This window comes from Mytilus edulis, chromosome 9, assembly GCF_963676685.1.
Source record: "Mytilus edulis chromosome 9, xbMytEdul2.2, whole genome shotgun sequence".
NCBI lineage: Eukaryota > Metazoa > Mollusca > Bivalvia > Mytilida > Mytilidae > Mytilus > Mytilus edulis.
Genome location: NC_092352.1, coordinates 52,103,094 through 52,126,701, shown reverse-complemented (window position 1 = coordinate 52,126,701; position 23,608 = coordinate 52,103,094). Strand labels below are relative to the sequence as shown.

General features: G+C 33.0%; 1 protein-coding gene across 1 annotated transcript in view; it reads right to left on the bottom strand.

The window, feature by feature from the left end:
• LOC139488564 (uncharacterized) overlaps positions 1-23,608 on the bottom strand; it is a 221,513-nt gene that overhangs the window by 14,499 nt on the left and 183,406 nt on the right. The window contains exons 69-70 of the mRNA XM_071274290.1: positions 15,312-15,612; positions 2,987-3,098 (exon numbers count right to left, since the gene is read on the bottom strand). Of these exons, the coding sequence (XP_071130391.1) occupies positions 2,987-3,098; positions 15,312-15,612 (413 nt within the window). The remainder of the gene's footprint in view (positions 1-2,986; positions 3,099-15,311; positions 15,613-23,608) is intronic.

Genomic DNA, 23,608 nt, shown 5'->3' with positions numbered 1-23,608 from the left:
TGATTGAAAAAAGAAAAAAGAAAAAAAAATCAGATTTAAAATTTTCGATATATCTGGTAACTAGTGTCCCCTTAAATAAACTTTGTGATAGGCATGCCTGCACATGCCCTTTTTAACATTTACAAGATTCAACGTTTAATTTTGAAATGAGAAATATTTCCATGCTTTAAAGTTAAAGGTGTGGAACTATTTAGTTCAGTCAATCAAATGATTTATATGTTTCACTTTCAATGTTGACATTATTTTCCTTTAAATAACTGTACACGGACAATGTATGCGTTATTCTATCTCTTTCTATGGGGTTAAATTGGAGTTCACATGAATACAGGTTTAATAAGGTCGAGTTATTCACTTGCAAGTGAATAATTCATTTTCAATGTTTATTAGCTTAATTTGACAAAATTTAACCATTTTAGCTGATTAAAGCAAATTATTATTTCACTATTAACAGTCTATTATTTGAACTTGGAATTATTTTTAATTATGGAATTTGTATAAATTCTTGTGCTAGAAATTTTTAATAAATTCCATGTTTATTTGGTATTATAATATTTTGAGCAGTTCATAACACTTTCCATGTAATGTATTTTGTATAGATAGTGTTGTGCGCGGCACAGTACATTCTATTGAAAAGGTACCATCTTCTTTGTAATAGAAAATTCCATAATTAAAAATAATTCTAAGTTCAAATAATAGCCTGTTTATTTCACTTTCGTTAATGATTGAACAAAAAAAATCATACTTTTGATTTTTTATATATCTCGTAGATAGTGCCCCTTTAAAAGTTATTCTCAACTTGTGTTTATGCCACAACTCCTAGTATGAATAAACAGCTGTGCCATGAGCAGATGAAACGCCTGTAGTCTTGTAAGTTTTAAGCAATAATCATTAATATTTTCTGAGATACAGCGCAACATGTGAAACTAGAGGCTCTTAAGTGCCTGTGTCGCTCACCTTGGTCTATGTGCATATTAAACAAAAGACACAGATGAATTCATGACAAAATTGTGTTTTGATGATGGTGATGTGTTTGTAGATCTTACTTTACTGAACATTCTTGCTTCTTACAATTATCTCAATTTATAATGAACTTGACCCATTATTAACAGAGGAAAATATTTTGTTAAATTTTACAAAATTATTAAAATTGACTATAAAGGGCAATAACTCCTTTAGTGGTCAACTGACCTTTTTGGTCATCAGGGGTTTATCTGAGTATTTTGGGAAAAGGGACCCTGGCCAGTTTGGGGAATTTTTTAACGCGCTTTTCAATGAAATTGGGAAAAACAACCAATATACCAGATGTTAGTTTTAATGTGTTTTGTTCATTAAATTTTGTTTTGTTGGTGAAAATAAAGTAAGGACTACCTACACCTTCTCTGTTTTTAAATATAACAACATGGCATTAAAGTTTATTTGAGTATCAAAATAATGAGTTCTAACTTCTTAAAGGATTGTTACATTTTATTTTTTTTTGACATGAAAATTTGTGAACTATAATATTTTGAGTTCTGTATAAAATATATCCTGTTTCTATTTTCTTTTTTATATATCTTTTGGTTTTCAATTTTAGTGTTGCTATGATAGCTGTCACATGTTTGGTTCTTTTCATTTTTTATTTACTGTATTTTATTGACAAACCCAGAGTTATATACTTGTCCGTTCCCGGATTTGATCTGGTTTTATTATTTTCCCACACTTCCTGTTTATTTATGGCAGCCATTGTTTGTCAATGTTGTTTGTCATTCAATATGTTTCAACTTGGATTTACACATTACTTGTTGGCGATTTTTGGCATAAAGCTAGCGGTTGAATAAAATAAACATCTCTGTCATGAATAATAAAGATGAAAATGAATTTTTGTGATCATTTGGGAATTTTACTCCCAAAATTAGGAAAAATGTAGGGTTTTTGCCGTTGGGAATGGGTCCGAAAACCGGACCCTGTGGAATGCTAGAAAAATCCATGGTCATGTTGACTTATTTGTGGATCTTACTTTGCTGAACATTATTGCTGTTAACAGTTTATCTCTATCTATAATAATATTCAAGATGATAACCAAAAACAGCAAAATTTCCTTAAAAATTACCAATTCAGGGGCAGCAACCCAACAACTAGTTGTCGGATTAATCTAAAAATTTCAGGACAGGTAGATCTTGACCTGATAAACTATTTTACCCACGGCAGATTTGCTCTAAATGCTTTGGTTTCAGAGTTATAAGCCAAAATCTACATTTTACCCCTATGTTCTATTTTTAGCCATGGTGGCCATCTTGGTTGGTTGGCCGGGTCACGCCACACATTTTAAAAACTAGATACCCGAATGATGATTGTGGCCAAGTTTGGTTAAATTTGGCCCAGTAGTTTCAGAGGGGAAGATTTTTGTAAAAGTTAATGACGACGACGGACGCAAAGTGACGAGAAAAGCTCACTTGGCCCTTTGGGCCAGGTGAGCTAAAAACCAATTCAAACCTGATACAAATATCAAAAGTTGACATCTCTAATTTGTGTGTGTTCCTAATGCAAAGTTTGATTAATATAAAGGAAAAACATATGGACAATATTTTTGATAGTTAGTTGTAAAAAAAACCCAACAAATTAATATGACCCTTAAATTGATGCTTTCAGATCTTTCATAATTAAAGTGAAAAAAAATAGTAATAGAGCACAGTGGAAGATCTTTGTTTAATATTCAGATTTAATGATTTTTTAACCAATATATACCTTGCACACCTAGCTTTCAAATTCACCAAATTCCATAAAAATCGAACCTATTAGTGTCAACCAAGAATAAAAATCATGTCTACCTATTGTTTAGTTTTTGTGTGGTACATGTATAAATACTAGGACAATGGAACAAACATTTGGCTCAATTTGTCTTTCTGTGAGTAAATAGATTGTAATGAAATAACTGATTTACACTCAAAGAATCAGCAAGTACAAGGTACAGACAGGTAGTATACCGTAATAGAAATAAATAACTTACACCATCATCAGTTAAAGGGGTGTACCGATCCTGGTTAATGGTCAGATCTTCTTGAATTACACTACCAGCAGGTCTTGTAATAGTATTTGTTCCAGTACTTGTCACAGTTGCACTGAATATAAAAATACATCACTGATAACAATTTTGACTTTAGTTATACTGTTGTTTTTAAAAAAAAATTTTAAATAACAAGACAAATACTGCATGGTTCTTGACCTGCTTGGCAATCTGCTATTAGGTCTTCAGTGCCATACACATTGGACAGTTCTGAGTTTGAAGAATATAGTCAATTATCAATTTATTAGGTGCAGCCAATCATAATGCATGAATGTGGTAATTTCAAAGAGTTATGAAAATTCTTTACTGTAGATTCATTATTATATGTTTGATACCAATTTTCTTGGGTACAGGTGAACTATGAACTTAAATATTTTCGAAAAACAATACAGAACAAAAAATATAAAACAAGAATGTGTCCACAGTACACGAATGCCCCACTCACACTATCATTTTCTATGTTTAGTGGACCTTGAAATTGGAATAAAATCTCTAATTTGGCATTAAAGTTAGAATGATCTTATCAAAGGGAACATGTATACTAAGTTTCAAGTTGATTGGACTTCTACTTTATCAAAAACTACCTTGACCAAAAACTTTAACCTGAAATTTGCACTATCATTTTCTATGTTCAGTGAACCGTAAAATTGGGGTCAAAACTATAATTTGGCATTTAAATTAGAAAGATCATATCATAGGGCACATGTATACTAAGTTTCAAGTTGATTGGACTTCAACTTCATCAAAAACTACCTTGACCAAAAACTTTAACCTGAAATTTGCACTATCATTTTCTATGTTCAGTGAACCGTTAAATTGGGGTCAAAACTATAATTTGGCATTTAAATTAGAAAGATCATATCATAGGGCACATGTATACTAAGTTTCAAGTTGATTGGACTTCAACTTCATCAAAAACTACCTTGACCAAAAACTTTAACCTGAAGCGGGACAGACGGACGAACGAACGAACGAACGAACAGACGCACAGACCAGAAAACATAATGCCCCTCTACTATCGTAGGTGGGGCATAAAAATCTGCAATTTCAACAACACATGTTGACACAAACATGATGGTAGTCTCACATATAAAACTAGAGGCTCTATAAAGAGCCTGTGTCGCTCACCTTGGTCTATGTGAATATTAAACAATGGACACAGATGAATTCATGACAAAATTGTGTTTTGGTGATGGTGATGTGTTTGTAGATCTTACTTTACTAAACATTCTTGCTGCTTACAATTATCTCTATCAATAACAAAAATCTGTGGAAAATGTTATTGAAAATCTGTGGAAAATGTTATTGAAAATCTTCAGAATTTTAAGAAAATTGTTAAAAATTGACTATGAAGGGCAATAACTCCTTAGGGGGTCAATTGACTATTTTGGTCATAGTGACTTATTTTTAGTTCTTACTTTGCTGTACATTATTGCTGTTTACAGTTTATCTCTATCTATAATAATATTCAAGATAACAAAAAAACAGCAAAATTTCCTCAAAATTACCAATTCAGGGGCAGCAACCTAACAAACGATAATCTGATTCATCTGAAAATTCCAGGGCAGATAGATCGTGACCTGATCAACAATTCTACTTCCTATCAGATTTGCTCTTAATGCTTTGGTTTTTGAGTTATATGCCAAAAACTGCATTTTACCCCCATGTTCTATTTTTAGCCATGGCGGCCATCTTGGTTTGTTGGCCGAGTTTCCGCCCACTTTTTTTAAGTAGATACCCCAATGATGATTATGGCTAAGTTTGGTTAAATTTGGCAAAGTAGTTTCAGAGGAGAAGATTTTTCTAAAAGATTACTAAGATTTACGAAAAATGGTTAAAAATTGACTATAAAGGGCAATAACTCCTAAAGTGGTCAACTGAACATTTTGGTCATGATGACTTATTTGTAGATCTTACTTTGCTGAACATTATTGCTGTTTACAGTTTATCTCTATCTATAATAATATTCAAGATAATAACCAAAAACAACAAAATTTCCTTAAAATTACCATTTCAGGGGCAGCAACCCAACAACGAAATGTTTGATTCATCTGAAAATTTCAGGGCAGATAGATCTTGACCTGATGAACAATATTACCCCATGTCAGATTTGCTCTAAATGCTTTGGTTTTTGAGTTATAAGCCAAAAACTGCATTTTACCCCTATGTTCTATTTTTAGCCATGGCGGCCATCTTGGTTGGTTGGCCGGGTCACCGGACACATTTTTTAAACTAGATACCCCAATGATGATTGTGGCCAAGTTTGGTTAAATTTGGCCCAGTAGTTTCAGAGGAGAAGATTTTTGTAAAAGTTAACGCAGGACGACGACGGACGCCAAGTGATGAGAAAAGCTCACGTGGCCCTTCGGGCCAGGTGAGCTAAAAATAAGCTTAAAATTTTGAAGTCCGAAGACCATAATTTCTGCAACATGGAACTTAAACTTGATCTGTAACACATCATGGTTAACTCACATACCAAAATTCAACCCAATACCTGAAGGTGTTTAGAAACTAGAGGCTCTAAAGAGCCTGTGTCGCTCACCTTGGTGTTTGTCCATATTAAACAAAAGACACAGATGGATTCATGACAAAATTGTGTTTTGGTGTCAGATGGTGATGTGTTTGAAGTTCTTACTTTACTGAACGTTCTAGCTACTTACAATTATCTCTATCTACAATGAACTTGGCCCATTTAAGTAACAGAGGAAAATATTTTGTAAATTGACTATAAAGGGAAATAACTCCCTAAGGAGTCAACTGACAATTTTGGTTTTGTTGACCTATTTGTAGATCTGACTTTGCTAAACTTTATTGATGTTTACAGTTTATCTCTATCTATAAAAATATTCAAGATAATAACCAACAAGAATGTGTCCTCAGTACACGAATGCCCCACTCGCACTATCATTTTCTATGTTCAGTGGACCGTGAAATTGGGGTAAAATCTCTAATTTGGCATTAAAATTAGAAAGATCATATCATAGGGAACATATGTACCAAGTTTGAAGTCGATTGGACTTCAACTTCATCAAAAACTACCTCGACCAAAAACTTTAACCTGAAGCGGGACAGACGGACGAACGAACGAACGGACGGACGGACGGACGCACAGACCGGAAAACATAATGCCCCACTACTATCGTAGGTGGGGGCATAAAAACGTTAAAATTTCTTTAAAAATTACCAATTCAGGGGCAGCAATCCAACAACCAGTTGTCCAATTTACCTGAAAATTTCAGGGCAGATAGATATTTACTTGATTAACAAGTTAACCTCATGTTAGATTTGCTCTAAATGCTTTGGTGTCAGAGTTATAAGTCAAAATATACATTTTACCCTGATGTTCTATTTTTTTAGCTATGGCTTCCATCTTGGTTGGTTGGCTGGGTCACCGCACACATTTTTAAACTAGATACCCTAGTAATGATTGCGGCTAAGTTTTGTTAATTTGGTTCAGTAGTTTCAGGAAAAGATTTTTGTAAAAGATTACAAAAATTTACGACAAATTGGTAAAAAATGACTATAAAGGGCAATAACTCCTTAAGGGGTCAACTGACCATTTTGATCATGTTGACTTATTGGTAGATCATACTTTGCTGAACATTATTGCTGTTTACAGTTTATCTCTATCTATAATAATATACAGGATAATAACTGAATTCAGGGGCAGCAATCCAACAACCAGTTGTCTGATTCGTCTGAAAATTTCAGGGCAGATAGATCTTGACTTGATTAACAATTTAACCCAGTCAGATTTGCTCTAAATGCTTTGGTTTCAGAATTATAAGCCAAAATCTACATTTTACCCCTATGTTCTATTTTCAGTCATAGCCACCATCTTGGTAGGTTGGCCCGGTCACCCCACACACTTTTTAAACTACATACTCCAATGATAATTGTGGCAAAGTTTGGTTAAACTTGGTCCAGTAGTTTCAGAGGAGAAAATTTTTGTAAAAGATTACAAAATATTACGAAAAATGGTTAAAAATTGACTATAAAGGGCAATAACTCCTAAAGGGGTCAACTGACCATTTCGGTCATGTTAACTTATTTGTAAATTTTACTTTGCTGAACATAATTGCTGTTTACAGTTTCTCTCTATCTATAATAATATTCAAGATAATAACCAAAAACAGTAAAATTTCCTGAAAATTACCAATTTAGGGGCAGCAACCCAACAACCGGTTGTCCAATTCATCTGAAAATTTCAGGGCAGATAGATCTTTACCTGATTAACAATTTGACCCATGTCAGATTTGCTCTAGATGCTTTGGTTTTGGAGTTATAAGCCAAAAACTGCATTTTACCCCTATGTTCTATTTTTAGCCATGGCGGTCATCTTGGTTGGTTGGCCGGGCCACTGGACACATTTTTAAAACTAGATACCCCAATGATGATTGTGGCCAAGTTTGGTTTAATTTGGCCCAGTAGTTTCAGAGGAGAAGATTTTTGTAAACCTAAAAAATATTACGAAAAAGTGGTAAAAAATTACTATAAAGGGCAATAACTCCTTAACCCTTTCGCCGATGAACCCATTTTTTTTAATCACATCCCTGGCCTTTCCCTTATTCCAAAACTAATCTCAATTAAAATTTCTAATGGAGTTTGCAACAAGAACTACTCATTTAAATACATCATAAAATATTAAGATGTAAAAAAACTGCTTGTTATCACTGAATGGTAAAGATTATTCTAATTTATCAGTTGGTAGTAAAAAGTGAATATACATTGTATATTGTATATAACAAAGATTTAATGTGATTCTGGACAAAGAAAGATAACTCCAATTAAAAAAAAATCTTGCTATTGCACAATATTTTGCAATTAGATATTTCTTGCTTACTATTCTGGACAAAGAAAGATAACTCTAATTTAAAAAAAATTTGCTATTTCACAATATTGTGCAATTAGATATTTCTTGCCATTGCGCAATACTGTGCAATTGAAAAGACTTGCTATTGCACAATACTTAATATAATAATTTTAGATCCTGATTTGGACCAACTTGAAAACTGGGCCCATAATAAAAAATCTAAGTACATTTTTGGATTCAGCATATCAAAGAACCCCAAGATTTCAATTTTTGTTAAAATCAGACTAAGTTTAATTTTGGACCCTTTGGACTTTAGTGTAGACCAATTTGAAAACAGGACCAATAAAGGGCTGCGCTTTAGCGCATGATACGCCCGTTGCTCTTTTAACTTGTCTTTTATGCTTTAAATGAATTTATATGATCAACTATAAATATATATACAAATCAAAAGGGATGTTACATTAATATATTCACCAAAGTTTCATAAAATCCCCCTTTTTTAAGTATAAAAATTCATTACTTAAGAAAACGTAAAATCTAAAATTTATAAAAATGGAAAGGGAGCTTACATCAATAGATATAAACAATTCACCAAAGTTTCATGGACATTGGTGAAAGCCTTTTTGAGTTATTGTCCAAAGTGTTGAAAATCTCCCTTTTATTTATGAATAAAGCCCCATAAATCCAAAACTTAAAATCTGAAATTTATAAAAATTGAAAGGGAGCTTACATCAATAGACATAAACAATTCACCAAAGTTTCATGGACATTGGTGAAAGCCTTTTTGAGTTATTGTCCGAAGTGTTGAAAATCCCCCTTTTTTATGAATAAAGCCCCATAAATCCAAAACTTAAAATCTGAAATTTATGAAAATTGAAAGGGAGCTTACATCAATAGATATAAACAATTCACCAAAGTTTCATGGACATTGGTGAAAGCCTTTTTGAGTTATTGTCCGAAGTGTTGAAAATCCCCCTTTTTTTATGAATAAAGCCCCATAAATCCAAAACTTTAAATATGAAATTTATAAAAATTGAAAGGGAGCTTACATCAATAGATATAAACAATTCACCAAAGTTTCATGGACATTGGTGAAAGCCTTTTTGAGTTATTGTCCGAAGTGTTGAAAATCCCCCTTTTTTTTATGAATAAAGCCCCATAAATCCAAAACTTAAAATCTGAAATTTAAAAAAATTGAAAGGGAGCTTACATCAATAGATATAAACAATTCACTTAAGTTTCATGGAAATTGGTGAAAGCGTTTTTGAGTTATTGTCCGAAGTGTGGACGACGGACGGACAGACGGACGGACGGACAGACGGACGGACGGACGGACAACGGTATACCATAATACGCCCCGTCTAAAAGACGACGGGCGTATAAAAATGAAGAATCTACATACACAGTTAGATTTGGTATATCAAAGAACCCCATTTATTAAATTTTTGATGAAATCAAACAAAGTTTAATTTTGGACCCCGATTTGGACCCACTTGAAAACTGGGCCAATAATCAAGAATCTAAGTACATTTTTAGATTCAGCATATCAAAGAACCTGATTCATTTTTTGTCAAAATCAAACTAAGTTTAATTTTGGACCCTTTGGACCTTAATGTAGACCAATTTGAAAACGGGACCGAAAGTTAAGAATCTACATACACAGTCATGACAGTTAGATTCGGCATATCAAAGAACCCCAATTATTCAATTTTGATGAAATCAAACAAAGTTTAATTTTGGACCCTTTGGGCCCCTTATTCTGTTGGGACCAAAACTCCAAAAATCAATACCAACCTTCTTTTTAAGGTCATAAACCTTGTGTTTAAATTTCATAGATTTCTATTTACTTATACTAACGTTATGGTGCGAAAACCAAGAAAAATGCTTATTTGGGTCCCTTTTTGGCCCCTAATTCCTAAACTGTTGGGACCTAAACTCCCAAAATCAATACCAACCTTCCTTTTGAAGTCATTAACATTGTGTTTAAATTTCATTGATTTCTATTTACTTAAACTAAAGTTATTGTGCGAAAACCAAGAATAATGCTTATTTGGGCCCTTTTTTGGCCCCTAATTCCTAAACTGTTGAAACCAAAACTCCCAAAATCAATCCCAACCGTTCTTTTGTGGTCATAAACCTTGTGTCAAAATTTCATAGATTTCTATTAACTTTAACTAAAGTAATAGTGCGAAAACCAAGAAAATGCTTATTTGGGCCCTTTTTGGCCCCTAATTCCTAAAATGTTGGGACCAAAACTCCCAAAATCAATACCAACCTTCCTTTTGTGGTCATAAACCTTGTGTTAAAATTTCATAGATTTCCATTCACTTTTACTAAAGTAAGAGTGCGAAAACTAAAAGTATTCGGACGACGACGACGACAACGACGCCAACGTGATAGCAATATACGACGAAATTTTTTTCAAATTTTGCGGTCGTATAAAAATTATCAAAACATGAACAAAACTGTGAACATAGTGTTAGTGAAAGAAATACATACACAAATAACTACAAACAAGTTTTTATTGACATTTATTATGAAGATCTCCCACTTAAGTTATAGTAGCCAGGGAAGCCATCGTCTCAGAGTAGCTTCAGTCTGGGCAGCAATCGGTGAAAGGGTTAAGGGGTCAACTGACCATTTTGGTCATGTTGACTTATTTGTAAATCTTACTTTGCTGAACATTATTGTTGTTTACAGTTTATCTCTATCTATAATAATATTCAAGATAATAAGCAAAAACTGCAAAATTTCCTTAAAATTACTAATTCAGGGGCAGCAACCAAACAACAGGTTGTCCGATTTGTCTGAAAATTTCAGGGCAGATAGATCTTTACCTGATTAACAATTTGACCCATGTCTGATTTGCTCTAGATGCTTTGGTTTTGGAGTTATAAGCCAAAAACTGCATTTTACCCCTATGTTCTATTTTTAGCCATGGCGGTCATCTTGGTTGGTTGGCAGGGTCACGACACACATTTTTTAAACTAGATACCCCAATGATGATTGTGGCCAAGTTTGGATTTATTTGGCCCAGTAGTTTCAGAGGAGAAGATTTTTGTAAAAGATTACTAAGATTTACGAAAAATAGTTAAAAATTGACTATTAAGGGCAATAACTCCTAAAGGGGTCAACTGACCATTTCGGTCATGTTGACTTAGTTGTAAATCTACCTTTGCTGAAAAAACTGTAAAATTTCCTTAAAATTACCAATTTAGGGGCAGCAACCCAACAACGAAATGTCCGATTCATCTGAAAATTTCAGGGCAGATAGATCTTTATCTGATTAACAATTTTACCCCCATGTCAGATTTGCTCTAGATGCTTTGGTTTTGGAGTTATAAGCCAAAAACTGCATTTTACCCCTATGTTCTATTTTTAGCCATGGCGGTCATCTTGGTTGGTTGGCTGGGTCACCGGACACATTTTTTAAACTAGATACCCCAATAATGATTGTGGCCAAGTTTGGTTTAATTTGGCCCAGTAGTTTCAGAGGAGAAGATTTTTGTAAAAGTTAACGATGACGGACGCCTATGTGCATATTAAACAATGGAAACAGATGGATTCATGACAAAATTGTGTTATGGTGATGGTGATGTGTTTGTAGATCATACTTTACTGATCATTCTGGCTACTTACAATTTTCTCTATCTGTAATGAACTTGGCCCTTTAGTTACAGAGGAAAATGTTTTGTAAAAACTTACCAAAATTTACCAAATTAATCAAAAATTGTTAAAAACTGACTATAAAGGGCAATAACTCCTTAAGGGGTCAACTGACCATTTTGGTCATGTTGACTTATTTGTAGATCTTACTTTGCTGAACATTATTGCTGTTTACAGTTATCTCTATCTATAATAGTATTCAAGATAATAACCAACAAGAGGCTGTCACAACGACAGCAAACCGGATTTATTAACATTTATTTGTGTCCTGGCAATATCACAAGAACCATTACTGATGAATGGTGAAAGTGAAAATCGTCAATATCAAATTTGACCTCCATTTTGTCATCAGTATCAACATATTAAAATTTGAAAAGCTTAGATTGAATGGTTCATGAGTAAATGCAACAACCTGAATGGAAACGCCATTTTACGATCTTTCAAGAACCATAACTCCTGAACGGTAAAAGTCAAAATCGTCATTATTGAACTTGACCTCTATTTTGTCATCAGTAACAACATATTGAAATTTCAAAAGCTTTGGTTGAATGGTTCATGAGAAAATGCACGGACACGACGGGAAAAACCATTTTTCAATCTTTCAAGAACCATAACTCCTGAACGGTAAAAGTCAAATTCGTCATTATTGAACTTGACCTCCATTCTTTCATTAGTAACAACATATTAAAATTTGGGAAGCTTTGGTAGAACAGTTCATGCGTAAATGCACGGACAACTCCATTTTTCAATCTTTCAAGAACCATAACTCCTGAACGGTAAAAGTCAAAATCGCCATTATTGAACTTGACCTTCATTTAGTTGTCAGTAACAACATATTAAAATTTTAAAAGCTTTGGTTGAACGGTTCATGAGTTAATGCACGGACAACATTTGATTGCCGCCCGCCCGCCCGCCGTACATCCCCAAATCAATAACCGACATTTTTGTCACAAAAATCCGGTTAAAAACGACAAAATTTCCTTAAAAATTACCAATTCAGGGGCAGCAACCCAACCACCAGTTGTCCAATTTACCTGAAAATTTCAGGGCAGATAGATATTTACTTAATTAACAAGTTAACCCCATGTTAGATTTGCTCTAAATGCTTTGGTGTCAGAGTTATAAGTCAAAATATACATTTTACCCTGATGTTCTATTTTTTAGCTATGGCTTCCATTTTGGTTGGTTGGCTGGGTCACCGCACACATTTTTTAAACTAGATACCCTAGTAATGATTGCGGCTAAGTTTTGTTAATTTGGTTCAGTAGTTTCAGGAAAAGATTTTTGTAAAAGATTACAAAAATTTACGACAAATTGGTAAAAAATGACTATAAAGGGCAATAACTCCTAAAGTGGTCAACTGAACATTTTGGTCATGATGACTTATTTGTAGATCTTACTTTGCTGAACATTATTGCTGTTTACAGTTTATCTCTATCTATAATAATATACAGGATAATAACTGAAAACGAAAAAATTTCCTTAAAATTACCAATTCAGGGGCAACAACCCAACAACCGATTTTCCGATTCATCTAAAAATTTCAGGGCAGATAGATCTTGACTTGATTGACAAGTTAATCCCATGTTAGATTTGCTCTAAATGCTTCGGTTTCAGAGTTATAAGCCAAAATATACATTTTACCCCGATGTTCTATTTTTTAGCTATGGCGTCCATCTTGGTTGGTTGGCTGGGTCACCAGACACACTTTTCAAACTAGATACCCTAATAATAATTGTGGCTAAGTTTTGTTAAATTTGGTTCAGTAGTTTCAGGAAAAGATTTTTGTAAAAGATTACAAAAATTTACGACGAATTGGTAAACTAGAGGCTCTCAAGAGCCTGTGTAGCTCACCTATTAATGTGTTTACTGATGTCGGCCATCTTTGTTGGTAGGCGGGGTCATTAGACACTCTTTTTAAAAATAGATACCCTAGTATTATGATTGTGGCCAAGTTTGTTTAATTTGGCGAAGTAGTTTTAGAAAAGATTTTTATACAAGTTACAAAAATGAGGAAAAGTTATTTAATATTGACTCTAAAGGGCAATAACTCCTTAGGGGGTCCTCTAACAATTTTGATCATGCTGACTTATTTGTAGATCTTACTTTGCTGAACATTATTGATGTTTACAGTTTATCTATATCTATAATTGTATTCAAGATAATAACCAAAAACTGCAAAATTTTCTTAAAATAACCAATTTAAGGGCAGCAACCCAACAACAGGTTGTCCGATTCAACTGAAAATTTGTGAGGGGATATATCTTATTCGGATGGACATTAAAATCTTGAAAAATTGCCCTAAATGTCTTGGTTTCAAAGATATAAAGCAAAAACTGCATTTTACCAATATGTTCTAATTTTAGCCATGTCGGCCATTTTGTTTGGTAGGCTGGGTCATCGGACACATTTTTTAAACTATAAACCACAATGATAATTGTCGCCAAGTTTGATTAAATTTGGCAAAGTAGTTTTAGAGAAGAAATTTTTTAGAAAAGTTACAAAAAATGATGAAAAGTTGTTAAAAATTGACTATAAAGGGCAATAACTCCTTAAGGGGCCGACTGGCAATTTTGGTCATGTTGAATTATTTGTAGGTCTTACTCTGCTGAACATTATTGCTGTTTACAGTTTATCTCTATCTATAATAGTATTCAAGATAATAACCAAAAACTGCAAAATTTCCTTAAAATAACCATTACAGGGGCAGCAACCCAACAACAGGTTGTCCGATTCGTCTGAAAATTTCAGGGCAGATAGATCTTCACCTGATTAACAATTTTACTCCATGTCAGATTTGCTCTAAATGCTTTTGTTTTTGAGTTATAAGCCAAAAACTGCATTTTACCCCTATGTTCTATTTTTAGCCATGGCGGCCATCTTGGTTGGTTTGACGGGTCACACCACACATTTTTTAAACAAGATATCCCAAGGATGATTGTGGCCAAGTTTGGTAGAATTTAACCCAGTAGTTTCAGAGGAGAAGATTTTTGTAAAAGTTTACGGACGACGGACGACGGACGCCAAGTGATGAGAAAAGCTCACTTGACCTTTCAGGTCAGGTGAGCTAAAAATGACTATAAAGGGCAATAACTCCTTAAGGGGTCAACTGACCATTTTTATCATGTTGACTTATTGGTAGATCATGCTTTACTGAACATTATTGCTGTTTACAGTTTATCTCTATCTATAATAATATACAGGATAATAACTGAAAACGACAAAATTTCCTTAAAATTACCAATTCAGGGGCAACAACACAACAACCGATTGTCCGATTCATCTGAAAATTTCATGGCAGATAGATCTTGACTTGATAAACAATTTCACCCCATGTCAGATTTGCTCTAAATGCTTTGGTTTCAGAGCTACAAGTCAAAATATACATTTTACCCCTATGTTCTATTTTTAGACATGGCGGCCATCTTGGTTGGTTTGGCAGGTCACCGGACACACTTTTTAAACTAGATACCCCAATGATGATTGTGGCCAAGTTTGGGTTAATTTGGCCCAGTAGTTTCAGGAAGAGATTTTTGTAAAAGTTAACGACGCCCAACGCCGGACGCCAAGTGATGAGAAAAGCTCACTTGGGGCCAGGTGAGCTAAAAAAGTCAGTATAATGATTTGTTGCAGAATGACAGAATGACGGACAAGGGTAAAACTATATGGCACTGGCAACTTTGTTGCAGGGTCATAAAAAAGTGCATACCAGTAAACAATAGATGAAACTGAATTTTTCAGTTTGAAAACAAAAAATTTCTATAAATCAAAAAGTAAATTGTAACTTACGGGACATCTGGTACTTGAACATTAAAAGATAACTGATTATCCTCTACAGCTCTTCTTCTTCTACCAGAGCCTGTATACTTAGTACAAGTTGTTATACTGATGACCAAGAGGTTGACATTTGTACAGTCAGAAGTACACAGCAGTGGATAAATCGTTGCAAGTGTTTTAAGTTGTTTTATGATTGCTGTCCTGACAAGTTCCCTGTAGTTTAGTCTTGCAGCTTGATCATTACAATCAAATCTTGCAAAGAATACAAATTCCATCTCAATAGTAGAAGGCTGTGGTGGAGCCGAAGTAGTAACTGAAACAAAACTCAAGATATAGATTTATAAATGCCAATACTATTTTGGTGCTAGCAGTAATATAACTCACAGTATCAGAATTTTTGTGTGATTTTTTTTTAAATACATTCTAACTATTAGTTTTCTTCAATTCTACTTACAGGTCATAGTAAATTCATATACTAAAGATTTATTAAGTTTTTAATTACAATTACAATTTGGTAAGTGTCATCATCAAAAATGTTGAGATAACAGATGAGGGTACATATACAAAGAAATGATTTTGCCAAAGAATCACATATCAATTTTTTTCTTTTTAAAATTCTTAAATATGTATTTTTTCTATCATTTATTACAAAGAAGTTGAAATAATATGCTTTTTGTTCTAAAATAAGAAAAAAATCCCAAATTTACAAAATTGACAGCATGGTCAATTCGACACAAAAAAGCAACAAATTATAAAATTTTCTAATATTAATACCAACCTATAGTTGTTTTTTATTAAATTTATTCAGATCGGTCCACTTCATCTTAAATGATAGTATGACACAAAGTTTAATTGAGAAATCATGAATTTTTATTAACCCAAAAAAATATGAAATAGGTAAATATTTATGAATAAAGGGCTGCGCTTTAGCGCATGATACGCCCGTTGCTCTTTTAACTTGTCTTTTATGCTTTAAATGAATTTATATGATCAACTAGAAATAGTTGCACAAAATTTTGTGAAAGTGTTAGTTATTGTCCCAAAATTGGAAAATCCCCCCTTTTTTAAGCATAAAAATTCATAACACGGAAATGTAAAATCTGAAATTTATAAAAATTGAAAGGGAGCTTACATCAATAGATATAAACAATTCACCAAAGTTTCATGGACATTGGTGAAAGCCTTTTTAAGTTATTGTCCGAAGTGCTAAATATCCCCCTTTTTTTATGAATAAAGCCCTATAAATCCAAAACTTAAAATCTGAAATTTATAAAAATTGAAAGGGAGCTTACATCAATAGATATAAACAATTATCCAAAGTTTCATGGACATTGGTGAAAGCCTTTTTGAGTTATTGTCCGAAGTGTGGACGACAGACCCCCTTTTTTATGAATAAAGCCCCATAAATCCAAAACTTAAAATCTGAAATTAAAAAAAAACGAAAGGGAGCTTACGTCAATAGATATAAACAATTCACTTAAGTTTCATGGAAATTGGTGAAAGCCTTTTTGAGTTATTGTCCGAAGTGTGGACGACGGACCCCCTTTTTTTATGAGTAAAGCCCCATAAATCCCAAACTTAAAATCTGAAATTTAAAAAAAACGAAAGGGAGTTTACGTCAATAGATATAAACAATTCACTAAAGTTTCATGGAAATTGGTGAAAGTGTTTTTGAGTTATTGTCCGAAGTGTGGACAACAGACCCCCTTTTTTTTATGAATAAAGCCCCATAAATCCTAAACTTAAAATCTGAAATTAAAAAAAAAACGAAAGGGAGCTTACGTCAATAGATATAAACAATTCACTTAAGTTTCATGGAAATTTGTGAAAGTGTTTTTGAGTTATAGTCCGAAGTGTGGACGACGGACGGACAACGGTATACCATAATACGTCCCGTAAACGGGCGTATAAAAACAGGAAATCATAAACAAATGAGCCAGAATTGCTCACCTTTAATTTTATGCTTAAAGCAATGATGTTTTTTTGCTTTTCAATATATATTAATGAGTGGCTTAAAAATTCCAATTAAATGTTCTTTGTATCTGTCATCTATTCTTCAAAAGCAAAAAAATGCATATTATTCCCATGTTTCATTTTAGCCATAGTAGCCATGTTTTTGTAGAAACAGAAAATAAAGTACAAAACTTATACCAGATACTCTGAAACTCACATAGCCCAAATTCGGCTGAAATGGATTCAGCAGTTTCAAAGGAGAAGATTTTAAAAGTAGGCAAACTAGATGAAAACCAAGTGCTCTGCAGGGCGCAGCTTTATACGACCGCAGAGGTCGAACCCTGGACAGTTGGGGCAAGTATGGACAAAACATTCAAGCGTGATACAGCTCTGAATTTGGATTGTGATCCAATTTTTGACATTACATGTTTTTTTTACACAAAACAAATGTCAAGATTTTACAAATCAATTGAAGATTTCTTCTTCAAACTTATTTAAATCTAAAATTAAATAGTTGACACAGCATAGGTTTCTGATACAGAATGAATGTGGTCTAATGAACTTAAAATTTTTTTTTTGCCTTTGAGCAATTCACTATGCTGTTGAATATTTATCCTCTCAAAAAAATGTTTGAAGAAATTTTCTTTTTATTTATGAAATCTGAAATGAGAAAAATTTAACCCCCCCCCCCTTTTTTTCCACATCCCCGTTTCCCTTTTTCCAAAACTGATATCAATTCAAATTTCTAATGGAGTTTGCAACAATAACTACTCTTTTAAATACATCATAAAATATTAAAATGTAAAATAAAGTGCTTGTTATCACTGAATGGTAAAGATTGGTTGGTAGTAAAAGTGAATATACATTGTTTATTGTATAAAACAATAAAAAAAACTTCATCAGAAACATTTTATATTGGCAAATTTCCAATGAAGTTATTTACATAAAGTTATTGGCAAATAAAAATAGAAAATGACATCATAGTCATGTCTGGCAAATGTCCAACATACATTATCTAAAAACATTTCAGATCAGATAAGGAAAAAAAGCTTCATCAGCAACATTTTATATTAGCAAATAAAAATAGAAAATGACATCATAGTCATGTCTGGCAAATTTCCAACATATATTATCAACTACTATTCTATACAAAGAAAGATAACTCCAATTGAAAATTAATTGCTATTGCACAATATTGTGCAATTAGATATTTCTTGCTATTGTGCAATACTGTGCAATTGAAAATTTCTTGCTATTGCACAATACTTGATATGGAATCCTGATTTGGACCAACTTGAAAACTGGGCCCATAATCAAAAATCAAAGTAAAATTGAGAATGGAAATGGGGAATGTGTCAAAGAGACAACTACCCGACCAAATAAAAAACAACAGCAGAGGGTCACCAACAGGTCTTCAATGTAGCGAGAAATTCCCGCACCTGGAGGTGTCCTTCAGCTGGCCCCTAAACAAATATATACTAGTCCAGTGATAATGAACGCCATACTAATTTCCTCCAAATTGTACACAAGAAACTAAAATTAAAATAATACAAGACTAACAAAGGCCAGAGGCTCCTGACTTGGGACAGGCGCAAAAATGCGGCGGGGTTAAACATGTTTGTGAGATCTCAACCCTCCCCCTATACCTCTAACCAATGTAGTAAAGTAAACGCATAACAATATGCACATTAAAATTCAGTTCAAGAGAAATCCGAGTCTGATGTCAGAAGATGTAACCAAAGAAAATAAACAAAATGACAATAATACATAAATAACAACAGACTACTAGCAGTTAACTGACATGCCAGCTCCAGACTTCAATTAAACTGACTGAAAGATTATGATTTCATCATATGAACATCAGGCACAATCCTTCCCGTTAGGGGTTTAGTATCATACCATCATAACATATATGAGAAGAACATAACCCGTGTCATGCCAACAACTGTTTTTAGAATAAATGTGTTCAGTTCCGATGCAAAGACCTTATCAATGACTCAATATTAACGCCAAAATATGCAATCTTTAATGACTTGACAACAATATCGTAATTATATCCCTTCTTAATAAGTTTACATGTTTAGATAAAGCATATCAAATAAGCCCAAGAATTTAATTTTTGTTAAAATCAAACTTAGTTTAATTTTGGACCCTTTGGACCTTAATGTAGACCAATTTGAAAACTGGACCAAAAATTAAGAATCTACAAACACAGTTAGATTTGGCATATCAAAGAACCCATTTATTCAGTTTTTGATGAAATCAAACAAAGTTTAATTTTGGACCCCCATTTGGACCAACTTGAAAACTAGGCCAATAATTAAAAATCTAAGTACATTTTTAAATTCAGCATATCAAAGAACCCCAAGGATTCAATTTTTGTTAAAATCAAACTAAGTTTAATTTTGGACCCTTTGGACCTTAATGTAGACCAATTTGAAAACGGGACCAAAAATTAAGAATCTACATACATAGTTAGATTCGGCATATCAAAGAACCCCAATTATTCAATTTTTGATGAAATCACACAAAGTTAAATTTTGGACCCTTTGGGCCCCTTTTTCCTAAACTGTTAGGACCAAAACTCCCAAAATCAAACCCAACCTTCCTTTTATGGTCATAAACCTTGTGTTTAAATTTCATAGATTTCTATTTACTTACTAAAGTTATGGTGCAAAAACCAAAAATAATGCTTATTTGGGCCCCTTTTTGGCCCCTAATTCATAAACTGTTGTGACCTCAACTCCAAAAATCAATCCCAACCTTCCTTTTGTGGTCATAAACCTTGTGTTTAAATTTAATTGATTTCTATTTACTTATACTAATATTATTATGCGAAAACCAAGAATAATGCTTATTTGGGCCCTTTTTTGGCCCTTAATTCCTAAACTATTGGAACCAAACCTCCCAAAATCAATCCCAACTGTCCTTTTGTGGTCATTAACCTTGTGTCAAAATTTCATAGATTTCTATTCACTTAAACTAAAGTTATAGTGCGAAAACCAAGAAAATGCTTATTTGGGCCCTTTTTGGCCCCTAATTCCTAAAATTTTGGGACCAAAACTCCCAAAATCAATCCCATCCTTCCTTTTGTAGTCATAAACCTTGTGTTAAAATTTCATTGATTTCTATTCACTTTTACTAAAGTTAGAGTGCGAAAACTAAAAGTATTCGGACGACGACGACGACTACGACGCCAACGTGTTAGCAATATACGATCAAAAAATTAAAATTTTTGCGGTCGTATAAAAATGTGAAAAAAGGCCTTTAAAGGGCAATAAATCAATTGACAATTTTTGTCATATTAAATTATTTGTAGATCTTACTTTGTTTAACATTTTGCTATTTGCATTTTATCTTTATCATTAATAATATTCAAGATAATAACCCAAAACTGCAAAAGGAGTAGGTCCGGTAAGGCCTCAAATTTCAGTTCCATCTGACGAAAGATTTTGACCACTTTTTAAACACTTAAGTGTCTATTTCACTTGATTCAATTAGTATAAGTGAAAGATTTTAACTGATTTAATCATTAAAAACGACCCGATTCAAGCTCAAATATGAAAAATCTCTCAAATATGCCAAAAAACGTCACTTTTCAGATGGTTTTTGTCAAAAATGAAAGTGGCTGCATCCGTGTTCATCCACAACCTTTATATATGTTATGTATTATCATAAAATACAACTTACATTTCAATATTAAGGATGAACACGAATGCGGCCACTTTCGTTTTACAGGGAAACCGTCTAAAATTTAACTAAAATGATAGAATTTTGAAGATTTCAGTAATTTAGCAGGACTTTATGGTGCTACAACCCGATATATGTGCATTGTATTGTCAAAAACAGCCAATATTTATGTAGAAGAAGCATTCAACTGTCCAATAAATAACTAATAGTTTATATTTTAACAATTTTGTAAAACTGTTATATATTGGGGCCAAAAAGGGGTCTTACCGGACCTACTCCTTTCCTTAAAATTAGTGGCAGCAACCCAACAATGGGTTATTAGATTCATCTGAAAATTTCAGGGCTGATAGAACTTCATCTCTAATTAACACTTTCACTACTGAATTTATTTTATTCGCGGGATTCCCTGGCCGAAATTTATTTGCACGAGCCGTTTGCCTGACCGGGATTAATTTCACATGTGCTTCAGCAAAAACGACCTCGTAGTTTTGGTCATTGAAAACTCGGGAACCGTAGCGAGTTGTGTGGTCAAATTTTGATAAAATGTAGATAAATATCATAGGTTGAGCGTCCGTAACCTTTTCATAGAGTGAGAAGCAGTTTACCTTAAAAAGGTGTGTCGAAAACGTAGATTGATTGAGTCGGAAGATAATTTTTGTCATTGCCTACCGTATATCACTTTCACTTCCATTCGGCAACATTTCTTAAGCACACGTGTGTTTCAAAATTCTATTTCTATGAGCTACTTAATTATTTTCTTTCAAAACCTGTTTCCGTTTTCGTTTTCTTGGCAATAATACTTGTAAATTGAGACTGTCGTTCACATAGATTTTGGCCGCCATTTGTTTACGGTTTCGAAAGAAGAAAGATAACTCGGGCTCGATAACGGGCAATAACTCTTCGAGACGAGTTGTATAATACCCCCAGCGTTGATGTGCGATTACTGAACTAATTAAAAATAATTGTTAACTGCAATAATAATCGATGGGACTTCATTACTTTATGACTTAACCCCAGTAATGCCTTAATTCTTCCACATGTGAATGAGATAAAGCTTTCCAATAAATAAAAGTAAATGAACCCAAAAAGTAAATTTGATTTTAGTCATGGGGGTTGTATAATATAAAAAAAATATTTAAGCATTAATAAATGTACTACAAATAAGCAAATATTCAGCTGTATCTCAAGATAAAGAGCCTAGTGATTTTTTTTTTTTTTTTTGAAAATTGTTGAAATTAAATTTGAACTATGTAGTCAAAATTTAGGATGTATAAGATAACATAAAATTGACAAATACATCAACTGATGTTTGTTAAAGCAGCACAAATAAATACCAAAAGCTGGCAATTAATATTTTATATATTTATTTTCATCATAGTTAAATTTATTAATCACATGCAGTAGAGGTAAAGAAGATAATATATGCAGACAACTACTGGGTACTGTTTTATTTAAACACATGATATGTACACACAGATGCAAGTCGTTGAAAACTATTGCCAAAAAGGGATTAAAATACATCATGTACATGTTTTACTGCAAAATGCAGTTTTTAAATTCATTGATGGAAAGCTACACCAGGGAGCTGCATGATATAGTTTGTAATAACATTTGGAAGCTATGAAATTTGTTTTAGTTTATAATGCTGCATACTCATTGAATAGGAGGATTCATATCATAAATTTTGATTTTAAAATTGAGTGAGGACAATGGAAACTATTTTTTTTATTTTCTGTTTATATTGTTGGGTTATTTAATGGAATGGTTTGTCAAAAAGTGAATAAAAATTACTTGAGTGAGGTTGTTATACTATAACCATTGTTACCAGTCTATTAATTAATCTTTTACATCCAGCAGCAAGTGTTACTTACATATAAGCCTATATATTAATGTGGTATGAAGATACCTGCTTATGTGTACTAGTCCCATAAACAGTGTTAATTTAAGAAGCTGACTTACAAGGTGACAGCTACAAGACCCTAATGTGGTCCCATTTCCAATTTGATCATTTTTTTCTCTTACTCCTTACTACTACATGTATATGACTTGGCATCTGAGAGAAGAAGCAATTCATATACCATTTGAGGTCCCTTTTTGAACACAAAAAAGATGTTTCCTAGTGTTAAAAATGGTTGCTTATATTGGCATTACAAATTGTAATAAACTTTAGGCACTGCCGCACTGGTCATTCATCTTATGTGTTAGTGTGCAACATGAGGGGGGATCGAGTTCTTCCTCATAATTTCCAAAACAAAAATTAACCCCTATATTGTTTTCAGAAACATACAGGAACAGTATTATTTTACAATAATAAATGACGCCATCTCAAGATTAATCAGAAGCAACAGACAACACCTTATGTTATTTCACTTTGGGGAAAAAAATCACTTCCCTTCAGCAAAAAAAAGTATTTTTTTCCCCTTTCCAATTCTGAAAAAAATAATTTTCCCTTCCCTTCTAAAACAAATATAATTTTTTTCACTTCCCTTCTTTGACAATGTTTTTTTTTTAAATGAGAAAGAAAACAATTTGCTACATAAAAATATTCATCTTGGCATCTTTCAGGATTTCTTAACTCTCTTTCAACATTATTTGTTTTTCAAAACAACTTTTAAAATTTTTGTATGCTGAACAAGACTTTTAAAAACCTCTGTCACAAGACGAGA